This window comes from Symphalangus syndactylus, chromosome 7 (genome assembly GCF_028878055.3).
Source record: "Symphalangus syndactylus isolate Jambi chromosome 7, NHGRI_mSymSyn1-v2.1_pri, whole genome shotgun sequence".
Lineage (NCBI taxonomy): Eukaryota > Metazoa > Chordata > Mammalia > Primates > Hylobatidae > Symphalangus > Symphalangus syndactylus.
This window is the reverse complement of record NC_072429.2, coordinates 49,185,375-49,206,873: the sequence shown is the minus strand read 5'-3', so window position 1 is coordinate 49,206,873 and position 21,499 is coordinate 49,185,375. Positions and strand designations below refer to the sequence as shown.

Here is a 21,499-nt window from a genome sequence, read left to right as displayed (position 1 = left end):
AACCTTACTGAAATTATTTCAAAAGATAAAGAGGAAATCCTCCCTAAATCATTCCATGAAGCCACTATTACTCTAATACCAAAACCAAGAAAGGACATAACAAAAAAACAAAACTACAGACCAATATCCCTGATGAACATAGATGCAAAAATCCTCAACAAAATACTAGCTAACCAAATCCAACAGCATATCAAAAAGACAATACACCATGATCAAGTGGGTTTCATACCAGAAATGCAGGGTTACTTTAAAATATGCAAGTCAACAAATGTGATACGTAAACAGAATTGAAAACAAAAATCGGCCGGGCATGGTGGCTCATGCCTATAATCCCAGCACTTTGAGAGGCCAAGGTGGGTGGATCACCTGAGGTCAGGAGTTCAAGACCAGCCCAGCCAACAGAACCCCGTCTCTACTAATAACACAAAAATTAGTCAGGTATGGTGGCATATGCCTGTAATCCCAGCTACTCGGAAAGCTGAGGCGGGAGAGTGGCTTGAACCTGGGAGGTGGAGGTTGCAGTAAGTCAAGATTGCACCACTGTATTACAGCCTGGGCAACAAATGCGAAACTCCATAAAAAAAAAAAAAAAAATAGAAGAAGGAAGGAAGGAGGAAGGAAGGAAGGAAGGAAGGAAGGAAGGAAGGAAGGAAGGAAGGAAGGAAGGAGAAAAGAAAAGAGAAAAGAAAAGAAAGAAAGGAGAAGAAAGAAAAAGAAAACGAAAATCATATGACCATCTCAATAGACACAGAATAACATTTGACAAAATTCAGCATCCCTTTATGATTAAAACCATCAGTGTGATGATTATTGACTTTTTGTGTTACTCCATTGTAGTCAGAGAAGATGCTTGGTATATTTTCCATTTTTTTTGAATGTTTTAAGACTTGTTTTTGTGACCTAACATATGGTCTGTCCTTGAGAATAATCCATATGTTGATGAGAAGAATGTATATTCTGCAGCCGTTGGATGAAATGTTCCATAAATATTTCTTAGGTCCATTTGGTCTGTAGTGCAGATTAAGTCTGCATTCAAAAAAATTGAAATAATACCAAGCATCTTCTCTGACTACAATGGAATAACACTAAAAGTCAATAACAAGAGACATTTGGAAACTAGACAAACACATGGAAATTAAACAATATGGTCCTGAATGACCAGTGGTCAGTGAAGAAAATTAGAAAAAAAATTGAAAAATTTCTTGAAACAAATGATAATGGAGACACAACATACCAAAATCTATGAGTGACAGTGAAAGCAGTACTAAGAGGGAATTTTATGGCTACAAGTGTCTGTATCAAAGAAGAAAAACTTCAAATAACCTAACAATGTGTACCTCAACGTAATAAAACCCACATACAATAGACCAACAGCTAGTATCATACTTAATGGGGAAAAACTGTAAATCTTTCCTCTAAGATCTGGAACACAACAAGGATGCTCACTACTATATTGAATACTGTTGCGGGAAGTCACGAACCCCGAACAGAGGGACCAGCTGAAGCCATGGCAGAAGAACATAAATTGTGAAGATTTCATGGACATTTATTAGTTCCCCAAATTAATACTTTTATAATTTCTTACGCCTGTCTCTATGCAGTCTCTGAACATAAATTGTGAAGATTTCATGGACATTTATCACTTCCCCAGTCAATACTCTTGTGATTTCCTATGCCTGTCTTTACTTTAATCTCTTAATCCCATCATCTTCGTAAACTGAGGATGTATGTCGCCTCACGACCCTGTGACGATTGCGTTAACTACACAAATTGTTCGTAAAGCATGTGTGTTTAAACGATATGAAATCTGGACACCTTGAAAAAAGAACAAGATAACAGCAATGTTCAGGGAACAAGGGAGATAACCATTAGGTCTGGCTGCCTGAGAGCTGCGTGGAACAGAGCCATATTTCTCTTCTTTCAAAAGTGAATAGGAGAAATATCGCTGAATTCTTTTTCTCAGCAAGGAACAGCCCTGAGAAAGACAATGACATTCCTCACAGAAATAGGAAATATAATCCTAAAATTTAAATGGAACCACAAAAAAAAACAGAATAGCCAAAACTACTCTGAGCAAAAAGAACAAAACTGGAGGAATTGCATTACCTGACTTCAAATACTACAGAGTCAAAGTAACCAAAACAGCATGGTACTGGCATAAAAACAGACACATAGACCAATGGAGCAGAAAAAAGAAGCCAAAAACAAATCCATACATCTACAGTGAATTCATTTTCAACAAAGATACCAGGAACACACATTGGGGAAAGGACAGAGTATTCAACAAATGGTGCTGGGAAAACTGGATATCCATATGCAGTTTTCTAGAATGAAACTAGACCCCTATCTCTCACCATATACAAAAATCAAATCAAAATGGATTAAAGATTTAAATCTAAGACTTCAAACTATGAAACTACTGAAAGAAAACATTGTGAAAACTCTCCAGGACATTGGAGTGGGCAAAGATTTCTTCAGTAATACCCCACAAGCACAGGTGAACAAAGTGAAAATGGTCAAATGGGATCACATCAAGTTAAAAAGCTTCTGCACAGCAAAGGAAACAATCAACAAAGTGAAGAGACAACACAGAGAATGGGAAAAAATATTTACAAACTACTCATCTGACAAGAGATTAATAACTAGAATATATAAGGAGCTCAAACAGCTCTATAGGAAAAAATCTAATAATCCAATTAATAAATGGACAAAAGATCTGAATAGACATTTCTCAAAAGAAGACATAAAAATGACAAACAGGTATATGAAAAGGTGCTTAACATCTGTGATCATCAGAGGAATGCAAATCAAAACTACAATGAGATAACTCACCCCATTTAAGATGGCTTTTATCCAAAAGACAGGCAATAACAAATGTTGGCAAGGATGTGGAGTACAGGGAACCTTTGTACACTGTGGGTAGAAATGTAAATTAGTATGACCACTATGGAGGTTCTTCAAAAAACTAAAAATAAAGCTACCATACGATCCAGCAATATCACTATTAGGTATAAACCAAAAGAAAGAAAATCAGTATATCAAAGAGACATCTGCACTACCATGTTTATTACAGCACTCTCCACAACAGCCAAGACGTGGAAGCAACTTAAGTGTCCATCGACCGATGAATGGATACAGAAAATTCATCCATAAAAAAGAATGAGATCCTGTCATTTGCAACAACATGGATTGAACTGGAGGTCATTATGTTAAGTGAAATAAGCGAGACATAGAAAGACAAACTTGGGATGTTCTCACTTATTTGTAGGAGGTAAAAATTAAAACATTTGAATTCATGGAGATAGAGAGTAAATGAATGGTTACCAGAGCCTGAGAAAGGTACTGGGGGGGAGGCAGTGAAGATGGCTAAAGGGGCTGGGCATGGTGGCTCACGCCTGTAATCCCAGCACTTTGGGAGGCCAAGGAGGGCAGATCGCCTGAGGTCAGTAATTCAAGACCAACCTGACCAACATGGTGAAACCTGTCTCTACTAAAAATACAAAACTTATCTGGGTGTGGTGGCAGGTGCCTGTAAATCCCAGCTGCTTGGGAGGCTGAGGCATGAGAATCGCTTCAACCTGGGAGGCAGAGGTTGCAAGCAGTTAAGCATGTCTGGAGCCGAGACTGCACCACTGCACTCCAGCCTGCAAGAACAGAGCAAGACTCCATCTAAAAAATAAGTAAGACGGCTAATGGATACAAAAAGAGTTAGAATAAGTAAAAGCTAGTATTTGATAGCATAACAGGGTGACTATAGTCAATAATAATTTAATTGTACATTTTAAAATAACTAAAAAAGTATAATTGGATTGTTTCTAACACAAAGAATAAATGCTTAAGGTGACAGACACCCCATTTACCCTGAGGTGATTATTATCCATTGCATGCTTGTATCAATATATCTCATGTATCCCACAAATATATACACCTATGTACCCACAAAAAATTAAAATTAAAAAAATAATCAGCAGAGATTTAAAAAAGAACATTGAACAACACAGGGTATTAACAGAAAAATCTACACACACACCACCATACACATACACACACACACACACACGAGATTAGGCAAATATGACAAAGTATATAAAATTATTGACTCTAGGAGGAAGGCATATGGGTACTCATTGTATTTACGTTTTAACTTTTGTATGTTTGAAAATCTTCATAACAAAGAAACATATTATATAGCACTGTCAGAAAATATGCCATAATGGTTCAGTGATTCTATCCAGGTGGTAGATTTATGGATGACTGTTGTTGCAAATTTTCTTCTTTTACTTTGATGCATTTTCTATAATGGACATATATTATTTTTATTATCAACAATTAAAGCCATATTCTATTGAGCATTAAACAATTATCCTATCACATGTGTCTATTGTAATGTGGCGTTTTTGCTAAATTACTTGATAGTATAATAGACACGACAGAGCCCAGCCACCTTTTCTATCACTCTTTACATTTCTGAGGTCTCCCTCTTAGAGGCACAAGTTTAGGGCAATTTTTGTTTGAACTCTGAGGTCAGGAAGCAGCTTGGGAAAAGTTTCTAGACAAATGGTTGCTTTACTAGTTGGGGTACACCCTCACTAATGTTGTGCTATCAGTTTTAGGGCCATAGAACTGAATTATCAGTGTGACCCCCTAGATCAATGAATGGCACCACCATCCAGCTGAGGTTGATAGATATCTTTTCCCTTGACAACCACCCCATCACCAATTCCACTTTCCAGACATGCTTAACTGATTGCAATTCTCCTAAAAGACATGTTCTCTGAGCTCCAGGCCTTTGCACATATGGCGCCCTTTGTCTAAATTAATGTTCCACAGCCTTTTTAATGTCATGGTGCACACAGAAAAAAAAATTATATAATACACAGGTGTAAAGTGGAAAGAATGTGATGTTATCTGCAAGGGACTTGCTAAAAAAATTTCAATACAGAAGATATTTAATATTTAAGATAACAAATATTATTTATATTTAAGATATTTAGATGTACTTAAAATATTTAATAAGATGATATTTTAATGAAAACCTTTAGCTTACTAATTTAAAAATTCTTTTTTCTTTCTAATTTGAAATAATTCCAAACTTACAATAGAGTTGCAACAATAATAGTGCAAATAACATTTTTTCTGAAACAGTAGAGAGTAAATTGCCAACATGATGCCCCAGGACCCACCACTAAGACCTTAGTGTATAATTGCTGTGAATAAGAACATTCTCCTACGTAACCACAATATAACCATCCCAATTAGGAAATTAACATTGATCCATCACTACCAACTAACCCACAATCCCCATTCAAGTTTTGACAACTGTCCGAATAATGTGAATGGATCTCGTCCAGAATCACACTCTGCTTTTGGTTGTTATGCCTCTTAAGTCTCCTTAACTTTGACTCTTTTGAAGACTTTGACTCTTTGACTCCTGACTCTTTGGAAGATTGCAGACTTACAGGCTAGTTACTTTGTACAATGTACCTCAATTTGAATTTGTCTAATATTTCCTCATAATTAGACTAAGATTATATATTTTGACAGGAAAGTCCCAGAAGTGATAAGGCAACCTATCAGGTAGTACATGATTTCTTTTTGTCCCATTACCGTTAATTTTAATCACTCAATTAAGGCAGTGTCTGCCAGATTTTCCACTCTGAAGTTGCTTTTGTTCCGATTTGTAAGTACTAAATTTGTGTGGAGGTATTTTGAAACTACATAATATCCCTTTCCTTATCAAACTTCCATCCACTAATTTTTAATATTTATTATGATTCTTGGCTGAATCTATGATCATTTATAAATCTATGATCATTTATAAATGGTGAATTTCATACTCAAGCATTACATCTACGCTTACTAGATCTCTTCTCTCCAATTATTTATTCATTTATTTATATTCATATGGACTTACGAATTCTTGTTTTTATTCCATGGGTTGTAATCTTCTACTACTATTATTTATTTTGGCACCCAAAGTATGTCAGATTTGGCCACTGGGAATTCATTCAAACTGACTTCTGTGTTCTTTTGACATGTCCCCATAATTCTTTGAGCATGTTTTACTTTCTGGCCTGACAAGATATTTTAGGCTTATCTTGGACTTTCCCTGCCCTATCCTGGAATCAGCGATTTCAAGAAATCTTGGTTCCTTTTAGTGGAGAATGATACTTAGAAATCAAGATATTGGCACTAGATATGGCACATTGCTGTTGGGGGGTTGCTGCCCGAAGACAAGAGCTAGGGGATATATGTATATATACATACCCATGGCACATTATGTATACACATACATTAATGTATGTAATTCACACATTTACATCTATATTTATTTCTACATCAATCTATCTAACCATGAGTTCACACCAGTACCTCAATTCCAATCCAATACCACAAAGTTTATTCCAGTTTTTTTTCTTTTGCATATTTATAACTCTCTTCTCTGACAGTGGAAAACTTGGCTCCCATTTTCCTCAATATATTTACTTATTGGCTCAATCTTGCCTATGTATAATCAATTTCCCTTCCTGCTACCACCCCTTCACAAAGATGGCCTACTCGCCCTGCTCACTCTCATACACTGCACTGGCCCATCACTGCTGTCACAGGCCTCTCCTATGTAGGTGCCTTCTCCACCTTACTGGGCCTCAATGCCCCGTGCCAGGCCACCACCATCCCTCTGCAGAGATTCCCTCTCTGCCCCAATCAAGCTCTGACACATGGTGCCAAGCCAGCAAGTATCTTCCTCACCCCACTTAGGCTCTAACATTTATCACTGAGCTATGAAATCCATCCCAAAACCTAGGTGCCTTCCTCACCTCATTCAAGCCCCAACACCCTGTGCCAGGTTTCTGCTGTCACCACCCTCCTAGGTAGAAAACCTCCTCACCTCGCTCAAGTTCCAACCACCACATGGGCTGTTACAACCCTCCCCCTCACAGACCCGTTCCCACTCCACATGGGTTCTGATACCCTATGCCAGGCTGCCCCCAGCACCATCCAGTGCATACGTCTATCTTGCTCAGCCCTACCTAATGGGTTTTTGATTGAATTATTTAGAAAAAAATGAAAGTAGGAAAGAAAAGAAGGGAAAAGAAAGAAAAGGACAGGTTTTTTACTTGAAATGGCCATATACAATTCCTAATCAAGACTTTTTAATGATAGTCTTTTCCGGCCGGGCGTGGTGGCTCACGCTTGTAATCCTAGCACTTTGGGAGGCCGAGGCGGGCGGATCACGAGGTCAGGAGATCGAGACCACGATGAAACCCCGTCTCTACTAAAAATACAAAAAATTAGCCAGGCGTGGTGGCGGACGCCTGTAGTCCCAGCTACTCGGAGAGGCTAAGGCAGGAGAATGGCGTGAACCCGGGAGGCGGAGCTTGCAGTGAGCCGAGATTGCGCCACTGCACTCCAGCCTGGGTGACAGAGCGAAGACTCCATCTCAAAAAAAAAAAAAAAAAAAAAAAGGTAGTCTTTTCCATTTTTTATATTCACCATCCACAAGAAGCTTTATTCATGATAAGTGGCTGAAAATTTAAAACAGTTTTTATAACCATTTTAAAACAAGCCACAACTGAAATTTCACTTAAAAAATCTAATACCTCTTCCTTTTCTTTCACTGGAAAATGAAAGCATTTCCAATGATGTGATGTCTTAAAATTTAAAAGATGACTGGCTGCTATACGAATTCTGGACTGTAGAATAGAGAGCAGGGGAATCAGTAGGAGTCTACCATAGCAGTTCAAGGAGGAGATAATGATGGCTGGGACTAGGCTGGTAGTAGAAAACAGAAAAAGAAGTGAATGAATTCAAATACACTGGAGGCCGGGTGTGGTGACTCATACCTGTAATCCCAGCACTTTGGGAGGCCAAGGCAGGCGGACCACATGAGGTCAGGAGTTCGAGACCAGCCTGGCTGGCCAACATGGCGGAAAAAAAATACAAAAATTAGTCAGGTGTGGTGGCACGTGCCTGTAGTCCCAGCTACTCAGGAGGCTAAAGCAGGAATCACTTGAACCCAGGATATGGAGGTTGCAGTGAGCCAAGATCACACCACTGCACTCCAGCCTGGGTGACACAGTGAGACTCTGAAAGACATTAGGGTAGCAGGGTCAAAAGGTATTTCCTGACGGACTTGATATAGGGCATAAGAGAAAGAGTAATCGAGAATGGCTCACAGCCTTCTCACTTGTGCAACTGGGTATATAGCAATTCCATTTACCAAAATTTGGAAGACAGAGAGGAGGCAGGGTTGTGGTTGAAAACCACGAATTCTGTTTTGGATATGTTAAATCTGAAATCCCTACTAGACCATCTAGGTAGCGTTGTTAAGTAAACAGTTGGATATCAGGGTTCAGGCTAAAAATATGAATTTGGAAGTAATTTTCATGTAGTATTTAAAGACATAAGATAAGATCACATAGTAAGAGTGTGTAGGTAGAAAGATGTTTCCAGACAGAATCCTGGGGCAGTCCGACATTTAGAAGTTTGGTGGAAGAAAAGAATGAGGAGGAGAAAGAAGAGGAAGATGAGGTAAACATACAGATAAGAATGAGAAAAAGCAGCAAGTGAGGTAGGAGAAAAACCAGGCAAATGTAACATCTTGGAAGCCAAGGCAAGAAAGTATTTCAGTAATGAGGGAGAGGATGGCCATAATAAAAAAGGTAGACAATAACATGTGTTAGTGAAGACGTGGGGAAACTGGAACACTCATACATTGCTTGGTGAAAATGTAAAAATAGTATGGCCACTTGGGGTTTTTTTTTGTTTTTACTTTTTCCACTTTTATTTTAGGTTCAAGGTGTAGATGCAGGTTTGTTACATGGGTAAACTGCCTGTCGCTGAGGTACAGTGTACAAATAATTTCATCACCCAGCTAAGTGAGCACAGTACTAGATAGGTGGTTTTCAACCCTCACCCTCCTTCCACTCTCCTCACTCAAGTAGGCCCCATCTTTGTGTTCATTCGTACTTAAAGTTTAGGTCCCACTTATAAGGGAGAACATACAGTATTTGGTTTTCTGTATCTGCCTAATTTGCGTAGGATAATGGCCTCCAGCTGCATCCATGTTGTTGCAAAGGATATGATTTTGTTCTTTTTTTATGGCTGCATAGTATTTCATGGTGTATATACACCACATTTTCTTTATCCAGTCCACCACTGATGGGCATCTAGGTCGATTCCATGTCTTTGCTATTGTGAATAGTTGTGCGGCCACTGTGGAAAACAGTTTGGTAGTTCCTCAAACATTCAGTTACCATATGACCTAGCAACCTCACTCCTAGATATATAGCCAAGAAAAATGAAAAGACATGTTCCCACACAAATATGTATGCAAATGTTCATAGCAGCATTATTCATAATAGCCAAAAAGTGGAAATAACACAAATGCCTATCAACTAATAGATATGGAATATCATTTGGCAATAAAAAGGAATAAAGTATTAATACATGGTACAGCATGGGTGAACCTTGAATACATCATGCAAACTGAAAGAAGCTAGTCACAAAAGATCACATATTTTATGATTCCATTTACATGTAATGTCCAGAATAGGCAAATCAATGGAAACAGAAAGTAGATTAATGGTTGCATGGGGCTAGGGGAAGAAAAGGAGGGAGAAATGAGGAGTGATGGTTAATGGGCACAGAGTTCCATTTAGGGAGGACACAAATGTTCTAAAATTAGATTGTAGTGATGGTTGCACAACCCTGTGAATAAACTAAAAACATTGAAATATACAGTTTAAACAGGTGAATTGTATGGTATGTAAATTATCTCAATAAAGCTGTTTAAAAAAATAAGGGAGGGATCACCTAGAACAAATACTGCTGAGAGATGAGCTGATTAGAATAGAGACCACTAGATTGGGTAGCACAGAGGTCATTAGTGACCTTGGCAAACAAATGTTTAGTGCAGTGATGGAGAAAGGTAATCAGGGTAGGCTAAGAGGGAATGAGAACTGAGGAAGTGGAATTAAAGTTTTGTTATAATTGCAGAGAAATGGGGTACTGATTACAGAGGCATAAGGAATAAATACAGAGTTTGTTTTTCTAAGATGGGATGAGAATGAAGCAATACAGATGGATAAACTGATAATGCTAGAGAGAAAATGTTTGTTTTTGTTACTTCTCTGTTTTCCCCACTAAATGATAACTTGTGGGGAAACAAACATTATTTAATGTTTGTTGTTATTTGTCCCCACTAAATTATTAATCTTTCCATGTAAGGGACCATGAATAACCCTGTATGTGATAGGCATTCAATCAATATTTGTAAAATAATCACAAACTCCTGCATTTAGGCAAGGAAAAATGGAAAAAGGCAGCTACGTAACCTAGAAAAAAAAGGAGGGTAAAATAATAGGGTAGACAGGCCTTGATGGTCACAATATAATCCGGAAAAAAGAAATATTAAATTTGCCAAAGGAACTAGTTTATTATCTCTCTACCTCAAGTTCCCTAAGTTTGCCACTAGCCCAAACTCAAGCTAGCTCTGCACTTCTCCCAGTGGAGGTTGCGGACTCATTAACACAAGGTGGAGCTTTGTATCAGTTTTCTATCGTTGCCATAACAAATCATCACAAAACTGGTAAATTAAAACAAGATCATTTATTATTTTACAGTTCTATAGGTCAGAAGTCTGACACAGGCTTCAGTGGGTAAAATTAAAATTTCAGCAGGGCTGCATTCCCTTCTGAAGGCTCTCGGGGAGAATCTGTGTCTTTCTAGAGGACACCCACCTTCCTTGGCTCATGGCCCCCTTTCTCGATCTTCAAAGTCAACAATGGTTCCTTTCATACTTCAGATTTCTTTTGCTTTTCTTCCATGCGTCTGTCTCTGTCTCTCTCTCTCTCTCTTTCTTTTCCCTCTCCCCCTCCTTTCCTCCTTCTATCCCTCTCTTCTTCCATCCCTCTCTCCCCCTGCCATCCTTCTCTCCCCACCCCCAACCCCCCTCTACAACCAGGAGAGAGATTATATGTTTATATTATCCCCACTCACATAATCCCAAATATTCTCTCCATTCAAGGTCCCTAACCTTAATCACATCTACAAAGTACTTTTTGCCATGTAAGGTAACATATTCATAGGTTCTACAGATTAGGACACCAACATCTTTGAGAGCTAAAGAAGACCACACATTCGTAAAAGGTCATAAAGTCAACACTGGTTTAAGTAAAAGAAGTGCTGAGGGACGATTTTTTTTTTTTTTCTTAAACAGAGTCTCCCTCTGTTCTCCAGGTTGGAGTGCAGTGGCACAATCTCGGCTCACTGCAAGCTCCGCCTCCCAGGTTCACGCCATTCTCCTGCCTCAGCCTCCCGAGTAGCTGGGACTACAGCCGCGCGCCATCACACCCGGCTAATTTTTTATATTTTTAGTAAAGACGGGGTTTCACCGTGTTAGCCAAGATGGTCTCGATCTCCTGACCTCATGATCCGCCCGCCTGGCCCTCCCAAAGTGCTGAAGGACAATTTTATCTTTGATGACTCAGTTTACTTAGCCCTATATATAAGGTTAGAAATGCCAGATGGGGCTGGGCATGATGGCTCACCCCTGTAATCCCAGCATTTGGGAGGCCGAGGTGGGCAGATCACCTGAGGTCAGGAGTTCAAGACCAGCCTGGTCAACACAGTGAAACCCTGCCTCTACAAAAAAAAAAAAAAAAAAAATCAGTCAGTCGTGGTGTTGTGTGCCTGTAATCCCAGCTACTTGGGCAGCTGAGGCATGAGAATCACTTGAACCCTGGAGACAGAGGTTGCAGTGAGCCAAGGTCGCACTGCTGCACTCCAGCCTGGGCAACAGAGTGAGACTCTATCAAAAAAATAAAAAATAAAAATAAAAGAAAAGAAAAAAAGAAAGAAAAGAAAAGAAATACCAGATGGTAAGGCAGGGCAATGAAGGTAAGAGAAGAGTGAGTAAAGAATAAAGAAAATACCACAGACAGACAATTTCTGTGCCCTAAAACTACTGCTGTGATTTGATGGTTTCAAAGTTTGGATTCACAAACACACACAACCATATGTTGCTTCTCTTCATCAAGTTACATATTTTAAAATAGCTCGAATTTCTATTGGAGACTACAAAATGTGGGAAGGTGAAAGGGGGGTGAGGGTTGAAAAATTACCTGTTTGGTACAATGTTCACTATGCCGGTGATGGGTGCACTAAATGCCTAGACTTCACCACTATGCAATATGTGCATATTTAAAAATCTGCACTTGTCTCCCCTAAATAAATAAATAAATAATAATAAAAAGCTCAAATTCCCTCTTTTCCTTCCAAATGCAGTGTTCCATTCATCTGCCACCAGATGGCAGAGAAGAGCAGAGAATAAATTCCTAAATATCAAAAGAAAGACTGCATCTGGAGAAGTCCAGCCCTCTGGAAGGAAGGCAAACCTAAATCTTTTAAAATAGAAAAGCATCTTATTTTTAAAGGCTTCCAGAGACATCAAGTTCACAATTTTCCCCTAACTTATTGTTGGGAAACCTGTTAAAAATGCACATCAGTAAAGCACAGCCTAATGGAGCTCAGAATTGTTAGGCAAATTCATAAATCCAGAAAGAGCTAAGAATCACTTTAGCTCAAAAAGGTACCAAAAATGGTTTTAAAAAGAAAACTTGCTGCCCTAGTTCCAAGAGAAAACTTAATGGCTGTCCCTCAAGCACCTCAAATTCAACCTGTCCCAAACATAACTCAGTATCTTCCTTCCATACTTTCGCTTTTTCCTGTTCCCAAATCAATTAGGAATAGTATCCCCACCTGGTTGCTAAATCCAGAAAACCTAACATCCTCCTTGTTGGGTCCCTAATTCTCAACTTGTAAAGAATGAATATTTTATCATCTCTTTTCCTTCATCTATTGGTTTTGAAATAATATACTGTTTTTATTCTTTTAGTAGTTATATTAGGAATTACCACATGCATATTTATCAAAACTGAAATTACTAAACATCTTTATTCTGATCCTAGATGACACAAGGATCATTTAAAATCCATTTATCCCCCTCTTGGATTATATTGTTGTTGTGCTGTGCATTTTAATTTTTTACACCTACCAGGACATTATTGTCACTGTTTTATACAATAGGTCTTTGTTTAGGTTTGTCCACGTTTTCCACTTTCTCTGCTCTTCTTTTCTTCTTGGATCTCAGATCTTGCCTCTGGGATCACTTTCCTTCTGTCTGAAGTATGCATCCTTTAGAATTCCCTGTAATGAGCTAGAGATGAATTCTCTCAGCTTTCGTTTATCTGAAAAATGTCTCTTTTGCCCTCATTCTTGAGAGATATTTTTTGTTTAGTATAAGTTCTAGATTGGCAGCTATTTTGTCAGCCCTTTTAAGATATCAGTCCATGTCGCCTAGCTTCTATTTTTGCTGTTAAGCAGCCAAGTGATAATACAACTGTTGCTCTTTTGAAAGTAATCTACTTTTATCCTCTGGTGTTTCTAATATTTTTCTCTTTGCTTGTTATTTGCTGCAGTTTCTAGAATGTAGCTTGGATAGATTTCTTTTTATTTATCCTACTTGGGGTTATTGGGCTTCTTTAATTCATTCTGAAATATTTGCAACCATTTCATCTTCAAATACTGCCTCTGCCCCATTCTTGCTCTCCTTTCCTTATGTAACTCCAACTAAATGAATGATAAATTCTCTTAGTTTTTCCTTCATATATCTAATTTCTCTTCCATAGTTTCCATCCTTTTGTCTCTTTTCAAAGCATTCTGGATAATATCTTCTGAGCTATCCTCTAGTTCTCTAATTCTCCCTTTAGCTCTGCTCAATTTTCTGTCAGATTCTGTACCCTCTCACATACAAATATACTTACCTCCTCCCCAAGGAAAAAAACTTTTTTTTTTTTTTTTGAGACGGAGTCTGGCTGTAGCCCAGGCTGGAGTGCAGTGGTGTGATTTCGGCTCACTGCAGGCTCCGCCCCGCGGGGTTCACGCCGTTCCCCTGCCTCAGCCTCCCGAGTAGCTGGGATTACAGGAGCCTGCCACCTTGCCCGGCTAATTTTTTGTATTTTTAGTAGAGATGGGGTTTCACCATGTTAGCCAAGATGGTCTCCATCTCCTGACCTCATGATCCGACCGCCTCGGCCTCCCAAAGTGCTGGGATTACAGGCGTGAGCCACCACGCCCGGCCGGAAAAAAAACTTTTAAAGTTCCATAAAGTCACTGACTTGAGCTCCAAGTCGAAGATCTAATATCTTAATCTCTACATCAGGTCCAGATGATGTTGATTTTCACCTAGACACCTATGAATTTATAACAACAGTTATTTGTTCCACCCACCCCAATACATATACAATACACAATAGTGGAACAGGGTCAGAATAATTCCAATAAACCCTCCCATCTGGAAAAGAGAAGGATGGAAAATGCAATTCTAAAATCTCACTGGGCAGATGATTACAAGGAGTTCCTACTCTGGGGAGGGGGAATATTTCTTGAATAGCTCTTGATTTCACTAATACTAATGGGCTCTTCAACCCATTGTTCACCCTGGCCCTTGGTCTTCTCTCTGGCAGGATGTCATTCCTTTTCAATTATCCTCCTTGGTTGTGCTGAAGAAGGCACTGGAAAATATGCCTTTCTTGGGAACTGAGCAGCTTTCTCTTTCTGCTTCTTTCCTATAGAAATTGGGGGCCAACAGTCATAGACGATTTTAGTCCAGGCTGTGGTATTTTTGAAGTAAAGTTCTTTCTCAAAAACATACTTGACTTTTTATTTATTTTGTTTTAGTCTGCTGCCTGTAGTAATAGCCACACCAACAATTCTTTTGAAAACAATTCTCCCTCATTTAGGTTAGTTTAGATACTTAAACCTATCAGGTTTGATAGCATTCTTATTTTCTTTTACTTGACCATTTTGTCAAGTTAAAAGGACTTAATAAACACTACTTTAACTCATCCAGAGGTTTTTAACAATGACTGTATGGTCACATCCTCAAGGGATTCTTGCTTAAGCAGCTAAGCATTTTTAATCAGACTTTAATATTCAAAGGCCTTCTCAGTTTTCTCTTTTACCATCTGGAAATGAGAATCACTTGTATCTTCAAGACCTGCAAGTACTGAATTTCTGTGCTCTCTTAATTTCCTTTCAAATTAAATAATTAAATTCCTTTTCTACTTGCAAATAAGCCAATTCTTTTTTAAGCTCATCTCTTTATTGCTGTAAATTACCAAATGAAGCCAATAGTAACTAAATCACCCTACAAGCATTCCATTTTTCCCAAAAATCTTCCCAAAAGGAAAACTATAGGCCCAGACTCTACCAGCAAGTTCTATGAACATTCAAGGGAGAAATGAGACCAATAATACAAACTCTTTCAGAAAATAGAAAAAGGGAGTATTTTCTCTAACTCATTTGATGACGCTATCATAACTCTGACATCAAAATCCACTAAGGAGGCCCGGTGTGGTGGCTCACACCTGTAATCCCAGCACTTTGGGAGGCAAAGGCGGGTGAATCACTTGGGGCCAGGGGTTCGAGACTAGCCTGGCCAATATGGCGAGACCCTGTCTCTACTAAAAATACAAAAATTAGCCAGGCCTGGTGGCACACACCTGTAATCCCAGCTACTCAGGAGGCTGAGGCAGGAGAATCACTTGAATCCAGAAGGCAGAGGTTGCAGTGAGCCGAGATCACATCACTGCACTCCAGCCTGGGTGACAGAGCAAGACTCCATCTCAAAAAAAAAAAAAAAAAAAAAAATCCACTAAGGACACTAAGAAAAAGGGAACTTACAGGTAAGCTGAGTAAAAATCACAAATGCAAACTTCCTAAACAAAATATTAGCACACAGAAAATAGCAATATAGAAAAAGGATAAAAAGGGATAATATTTAAAAAGGATAAAACATGGGTTTGTCTAAATAATACAAAGTTGATTTAGGAGAAGAAAATCAATTAATACTATTACCTACAATAGCAGAATAGAAGAAGAAACATGAACAACCTAATAATGATTGAAAGTGTATTTGGTAAAAACAAATATTCGATACTTTTTAAAGACTCTTAATGAACTGGAAAAAGAAGAGAATTTTCTTAGTCTGAAACACTATAAATAAATATTCATGCACAATGCTTGACAACAAGAACTATCACAAAAGACTGAAAAAACCACAACCTTGCACAAAGGCCATCACAATCTTATACACACAAAAATACTTCTGTGAGGACATTAAGTGTAATATTTACTACAAGTACAGTGAGATGTTTAAAGCTTTGCCTTTAAATAACGCCTGTTAACACCACTTTTATTTAACAGTGTACTAGAGGGCCTAGCCAGCCTAGTATGGCAAGTATATGAAAAAAACAAAAACAAAAAAGAATAGGAATTGGAAAGAGAAACAAAACTATCATTATTTGCAGATGATAGGATCACAAATGTGAAAAATTTAAGAGTAAGGATAAATTACTAAATTACTGAGACATATTAGCAAGAGGACACAAATTTGCAAAATCAGTTGTATTCCTACACATTAGAATCAAAAAATAAAAAAATTCAAAAATACCAACTATGCTAGCATAACATATATGAAGTATCCAAGAACTGTGAAAGTTGTCAGAATCAAATGAAGTCACATGTGTTAAAACCTCTGTCAAGAGCCAGGGAAGCCCATGAAAAGAGGGTTCTCATGCACAGTGCCTGATAACAAGAACTATTACAAAAGACTCTGAAAAAAACCACAACCTTGCACAAAGGCCATCACAATCTTATAGACAAAAAAATACTTCTGTGAGGACATCTGCCCAGCAACTGCCTGTGCAACCTTTGACTAGTACCACTCTTGTTATTGATCTTTGTAGTCAAGAACAATTGTCTCGGGCAGCTCAGCAAGGCCACTGTGGCCAGACTGCCAGATTTCTCCTCTCTGAGCAGGGCATCTCTGAAAAAAAGGCAGCACCCCAAGTCAGGGACTTATAGATAAAACCAGCATCTTCCTGGGACAGAGCACCTGGGGGAAGAGGTGGCTGTGGGCGCAGCTTCAGCAAACTTAAACATCCCTGCCTGATGGCTCTGAAGAGAACAGCGGACCTCCCAGCACAGCGTTCGAGCTCTGCTAAGGGTCAGACTGCCTCCTCAAATGGGTCCCTGACACCCGTGTATCCTGACTGGGAGATTATTGGGGGACCTGCCCCGATAATCACATAGGTTCTTTTCTATTTTCCTAAGCGTCGGCTGGATTGAGAAATAAAAGGACAGAGTACAAAAGAGAGAAATTTTAAAGCTGGGCGTCCGGGGGAGACATCACACATTGGTAGGCTCCGTGATGCCCCACAAGCCACAAAAACCAGCAGGTTTTTATTAGGGAGTTTCAAAATGGGAGGGAGTATACAAATAGGTGTGCGTAACAGACATCAAGTACTTAACAGGGTAATAGAATATCACAAGGCAAGTGGAGGCAGAGCGAGATCACGGGACCACAGGACCGAGGCAAAATTAAAATTGCTAATTAAGTTTTGGGCACCACTGTCATTGGTAACATCTTATCAGGAGACAGGGTTTTGAGACCAACCGGTCTGACCAAAATTTATTAGGTGGGAATTTCCTCTTCCTAATAAGCCTGGGAGCGCTATGGGAGACTGGAGTTTATTTCACCCCTGCAGTCTCAACCACAACAGACAGGTACGTCCCGGGGGGACCAGTTCAGAGACCTACCCCTAGGTGTGCACTCTCTTTCTCAGGGATATCCCATGCTGAGAAAAAGAATTCAGCGATATTTCTCCCATTTGCTTTTGAAAGAAGAGAAATATGGCTCTGTTCTGCCCGGCTCACCGGTGGTCAGAGTTTAAGGTTATCTCTCTTATTCCCTGAACAACTGCTGTTATCCTGTTCTTTTTTCAGGGTGCCCACATTTCATATTGCTCAAACACACATGCTGTACAATTTGTGTAATTAACGCACTTATTACAGGGTCCTGAGACGATATACATCCTCCTCAACTGACAGGATTAAGAGATTAAAGACAGGTATAGGAAATCACAAGGGTATTGATTGGGGAAGTGATGTGTCCATGAAATCTTTACAATTTATGTTTAGAGATTGCAGTAAAGACAGGCATAAGAAATTACAAAAGTATTAATTTGGGGAACTAATAAATGTCCATAAAATCTTCACAATCCACGTTCTTCTGCCATGGCTTCAGCCAGTCCCTCCGTTTGGGGTCCCTGACTTCCCGCAACAGGAGATACCTCTCAGTAGGGGCTGACAAACACCTCATACAGGAGAGCTCTGGCTGGCATCTGGCAGGTGCCCCTCTGGGACGAAGCTTCCAGAGGAAAGAACAGGCAGCAATCTTTGCTGTTCTGCAGCCTCTGCTGGTGATACCCAGGCAAACAAGGTCTGGAGTGGACTTCCAGCAAACTCTAGCAGACCTGCAGCAGAGGGGCCTGACTGTTAGAAGAAAAATTAACAAACAGAAAGGAAGAGCACGTCCATTCAGAGACCCCATCTGAAGGTCACCAACATCAAAGACCAAAGGTAGATAAATCCACAAAGATGGGGGAAAAACAGCACAAAAGGGCTGAAAATTCCAAAAACCAGAACAACTCTTCTCCTCCAAAGGATCACAATTCCTCACCAGCAAGGGAAGAAAACTGGACGGAGAAAAGAGTTTGACGAATTGACAGAAGAAGGTGGGTAATAAACTCCTCCGAGCTAAAGGTGCATGTTCTAACCTGATGCAAGGAAGCTAAGAACCTTGAAAAAAGGTTAGAGGAATTGCTAACTAGAATAAACAACTTAGAGAAGAACATAAATTACCTGATGTAGCTGAAAAACACAGCCCGAGAACTTCGTGAAGCCTACACAAGTATCAACAGCCCAATGAATCAAGGAAGAAAGGATATCAGAGATTAAAGATCAACTTAATGAAATAAAGTGAGAAGACAAGATTAGAGAAAAAAGAATAAAAAGGAACAAACGAAGCCTCCAAGAAACACAGGACTACGTGAAAAGACCAAGTCTACATTTGATTGGTGTACCTGAAAGTGACAGGGAGAATGGAACCAAGTTGGAAAACACTCTGCAGGATATTATCCAGGAGAATTTCCCCAACCTAGCAGGACAGGCCAGCATTCAAATTCAGGAAACAGAATACCACAAAGATACTCCTCAAGAAGAGCAACCCCAAGACACAAAATCGTCAGATTCACCAAGGTTGAAATGAAGGAAAAAATGTTAAGGGCAGCCAGAGAGAAAGGTCGGGTTACCCACAAAGGGAAGCCCATCAGACTAACAGTGGATCTCTCTATAGAAACCCTACAAGCCAGAAGAGAGTGGGGGCCAATATTCAACATTCTTAAAGAATAGAATTTTCAACCCCGAATTTCATATCCAGCCAAACTAAGCTTCATAAGCAAAGGAGAAATGAAATCCTTTACAGACAAGCAAATGCTGAGATATTTTGTCACTACCAGGCCTGCCTTACAAGAGCTCCTGAAGGAAGCACTAAACATGGAAAGGAACAACTGGTACCAGCCACTGCAAAAACATACCAAATTGTAAAGACCATCTATACTATGAAGAAACTGCATCAACTAACGGGCAAAATAACCAGCTAGCATGATAATGACCAGATCAAATTCACACATAACAATATTAACTTCTCAGCACCTCATTGCACTTATTCTAAAATTGACCACATAATTGGAAGTAAAACACTCCTCAGCGAATGCAAAATAATGGAAATCATAACGAACAGTCTCTCAGACCACAGTGCAATCAAATTAGAACTCAGGATTAAGAAACTCACTCAAAACCACGCAACCACATGGAAACTGAACACCTTGCTCCTGAATGACTACTGGGCAAATAATTGAATGAAGTTAGGAAGGATGAAGGAAGGAATAAAGATGTTCTTTGAAATCAATGAGAACAAAGACACAATGTCCCAGAATCTCTGGGACACATTTAAAGCAGTGTGTAGAGGGAAATTTACAGCACTATATGCCCACAAGAGAAAGCAGGAAAGGTCTAAAATCAACACCCTAACATCAAAATTAAAAGAACTAGAAAAGCAAGAGCAAACGCATTCAAAAGCTAGCAGAAGACAAGAAATAACTAAGATCAGAGCTGAACTAAAGGAGATAGAGACACGAAAAACCCTTCAAAAAATCAATGAATCCAGGGGCTGGTTTTTTGAAAAGATTAACAAAATAGACTGCTAGCCAGGCTAATAAAGAAGAAAAGAGAGAGGAATCAAATAGACACAATAAAAAATGATATAGGTGATATCACTACTGATCCCACAGAAATACAAACTACTATCAGAGAATACTATAAACACCTCTACACAAATAAACTAGAAAATCTAGAAGAAATGGATAAATTTCTGGACACATACACCCTCCCAAGTCTAAACCAGGAAAAAGTTGAATCCCTGAATAGACCAATAACAAGTTCTGAAATTGAGGCAGTAATTAATAGCCTACCAACCAAAAAAAAGTCCAGGACCAAATGGATTCACAGCCGAATTCTACCAGAGGAACAAAGAGGAGCTGATACCATTCCTTCTGAAACTATTCCAAACAACAGAAAAAGAGACAATCCTCCCTAACTCATTTTACATGGCCAGCATCACCCTGATACCAAAACCTGGCAGAGACACAACAAAAAAAGAAAATTTCAGGCCAATATCCCTGATGAACATCAACGTGAAAATCTTCAATAAAATACTGGCAAACCAAATCCAGCAGCACATTAAAAAGCTTATCCACCACAATCCAGTCAGCTTCATACCTGGGATACAAGGCTGGTTCAACATACACAAATCAGTGAACGTAATCCATCACATAAACAGAATCAGTGACAAAAACCACATGATTATCTCAATAGACGCAGAAAAAGCCTTCAACAAAATTCAACACCCCTTCATGCTAAAAACTCTCAATATGAAACTAGGTATCAATGGAACGTGTCTCAAAATAATAAGAGCTATTTATGACAAACCCACAGCCAATATCATACTGAATGGGCAAAAACTGGAAGCATTCCCTTTGAAAAACGGCACAAAACAAGGATGCCCTCTCTCACCACTCCTATTCAACATAGTACTGGAAGTTCTGGCCAGGGCAATCGGGCAAGAGAAAGAAATAAAGGGTATTTAAATAGGAAAAGAGGAAGTCAAATTGTCTCTATTTTCAGATGACATGATTGTATATTTAGAAAACCCCATCGTCTCAGCCCAAAATCTCCTTAAGCTGATAAGCAATTTCAGCAAAGTCTCAGGATACAAAATCAATATGCAAAAATCACAAGCATTCCTATACACCAATAATAGACAAACAGAGAGCCAAATCATGAGTGAACTCCCATTCACAATTGCTACTAAGAGAATAAAATACCTAAGAATACAACTTACAAGGGATGTGAAGGACCTCTTCAAGGAGAACTACAAACCACTGCTCAAGGAAATAAGAGAGGACACAAACAAACGGAAAAACATTCCATGCTCATGGATAGGAAGAATCAATATTGTGAAAATGGCCATACT

At 39.1% G+C, this 21,499-nt stretch overlaps 1 protein-coding gene across 1 annotated transcript in view; it reads right to left on the bottom strand.

Annotated features, from left to right (window-relative positions):
• KLHL3 (kelch like family member 3) overlaps nt 1–21,499 on the bottom strand; it is a 275,134-nt gene that overhangs the window by 149,888 nt on the left and 103,747 nt on the right. Inside the window, exon 5 of the mRNA XM_063642807.1 lies at nt 2,833–2,913. Coding sequence (XP_063498877.1) covers nt 2,833–2,837 — 5 coding nt within the window. The 5' untranslated portion in view covers nt 2,838–2,913. The remainder of the gene's footprint in view (nt 1–2,832; nt 2,914–21,499) is intronic.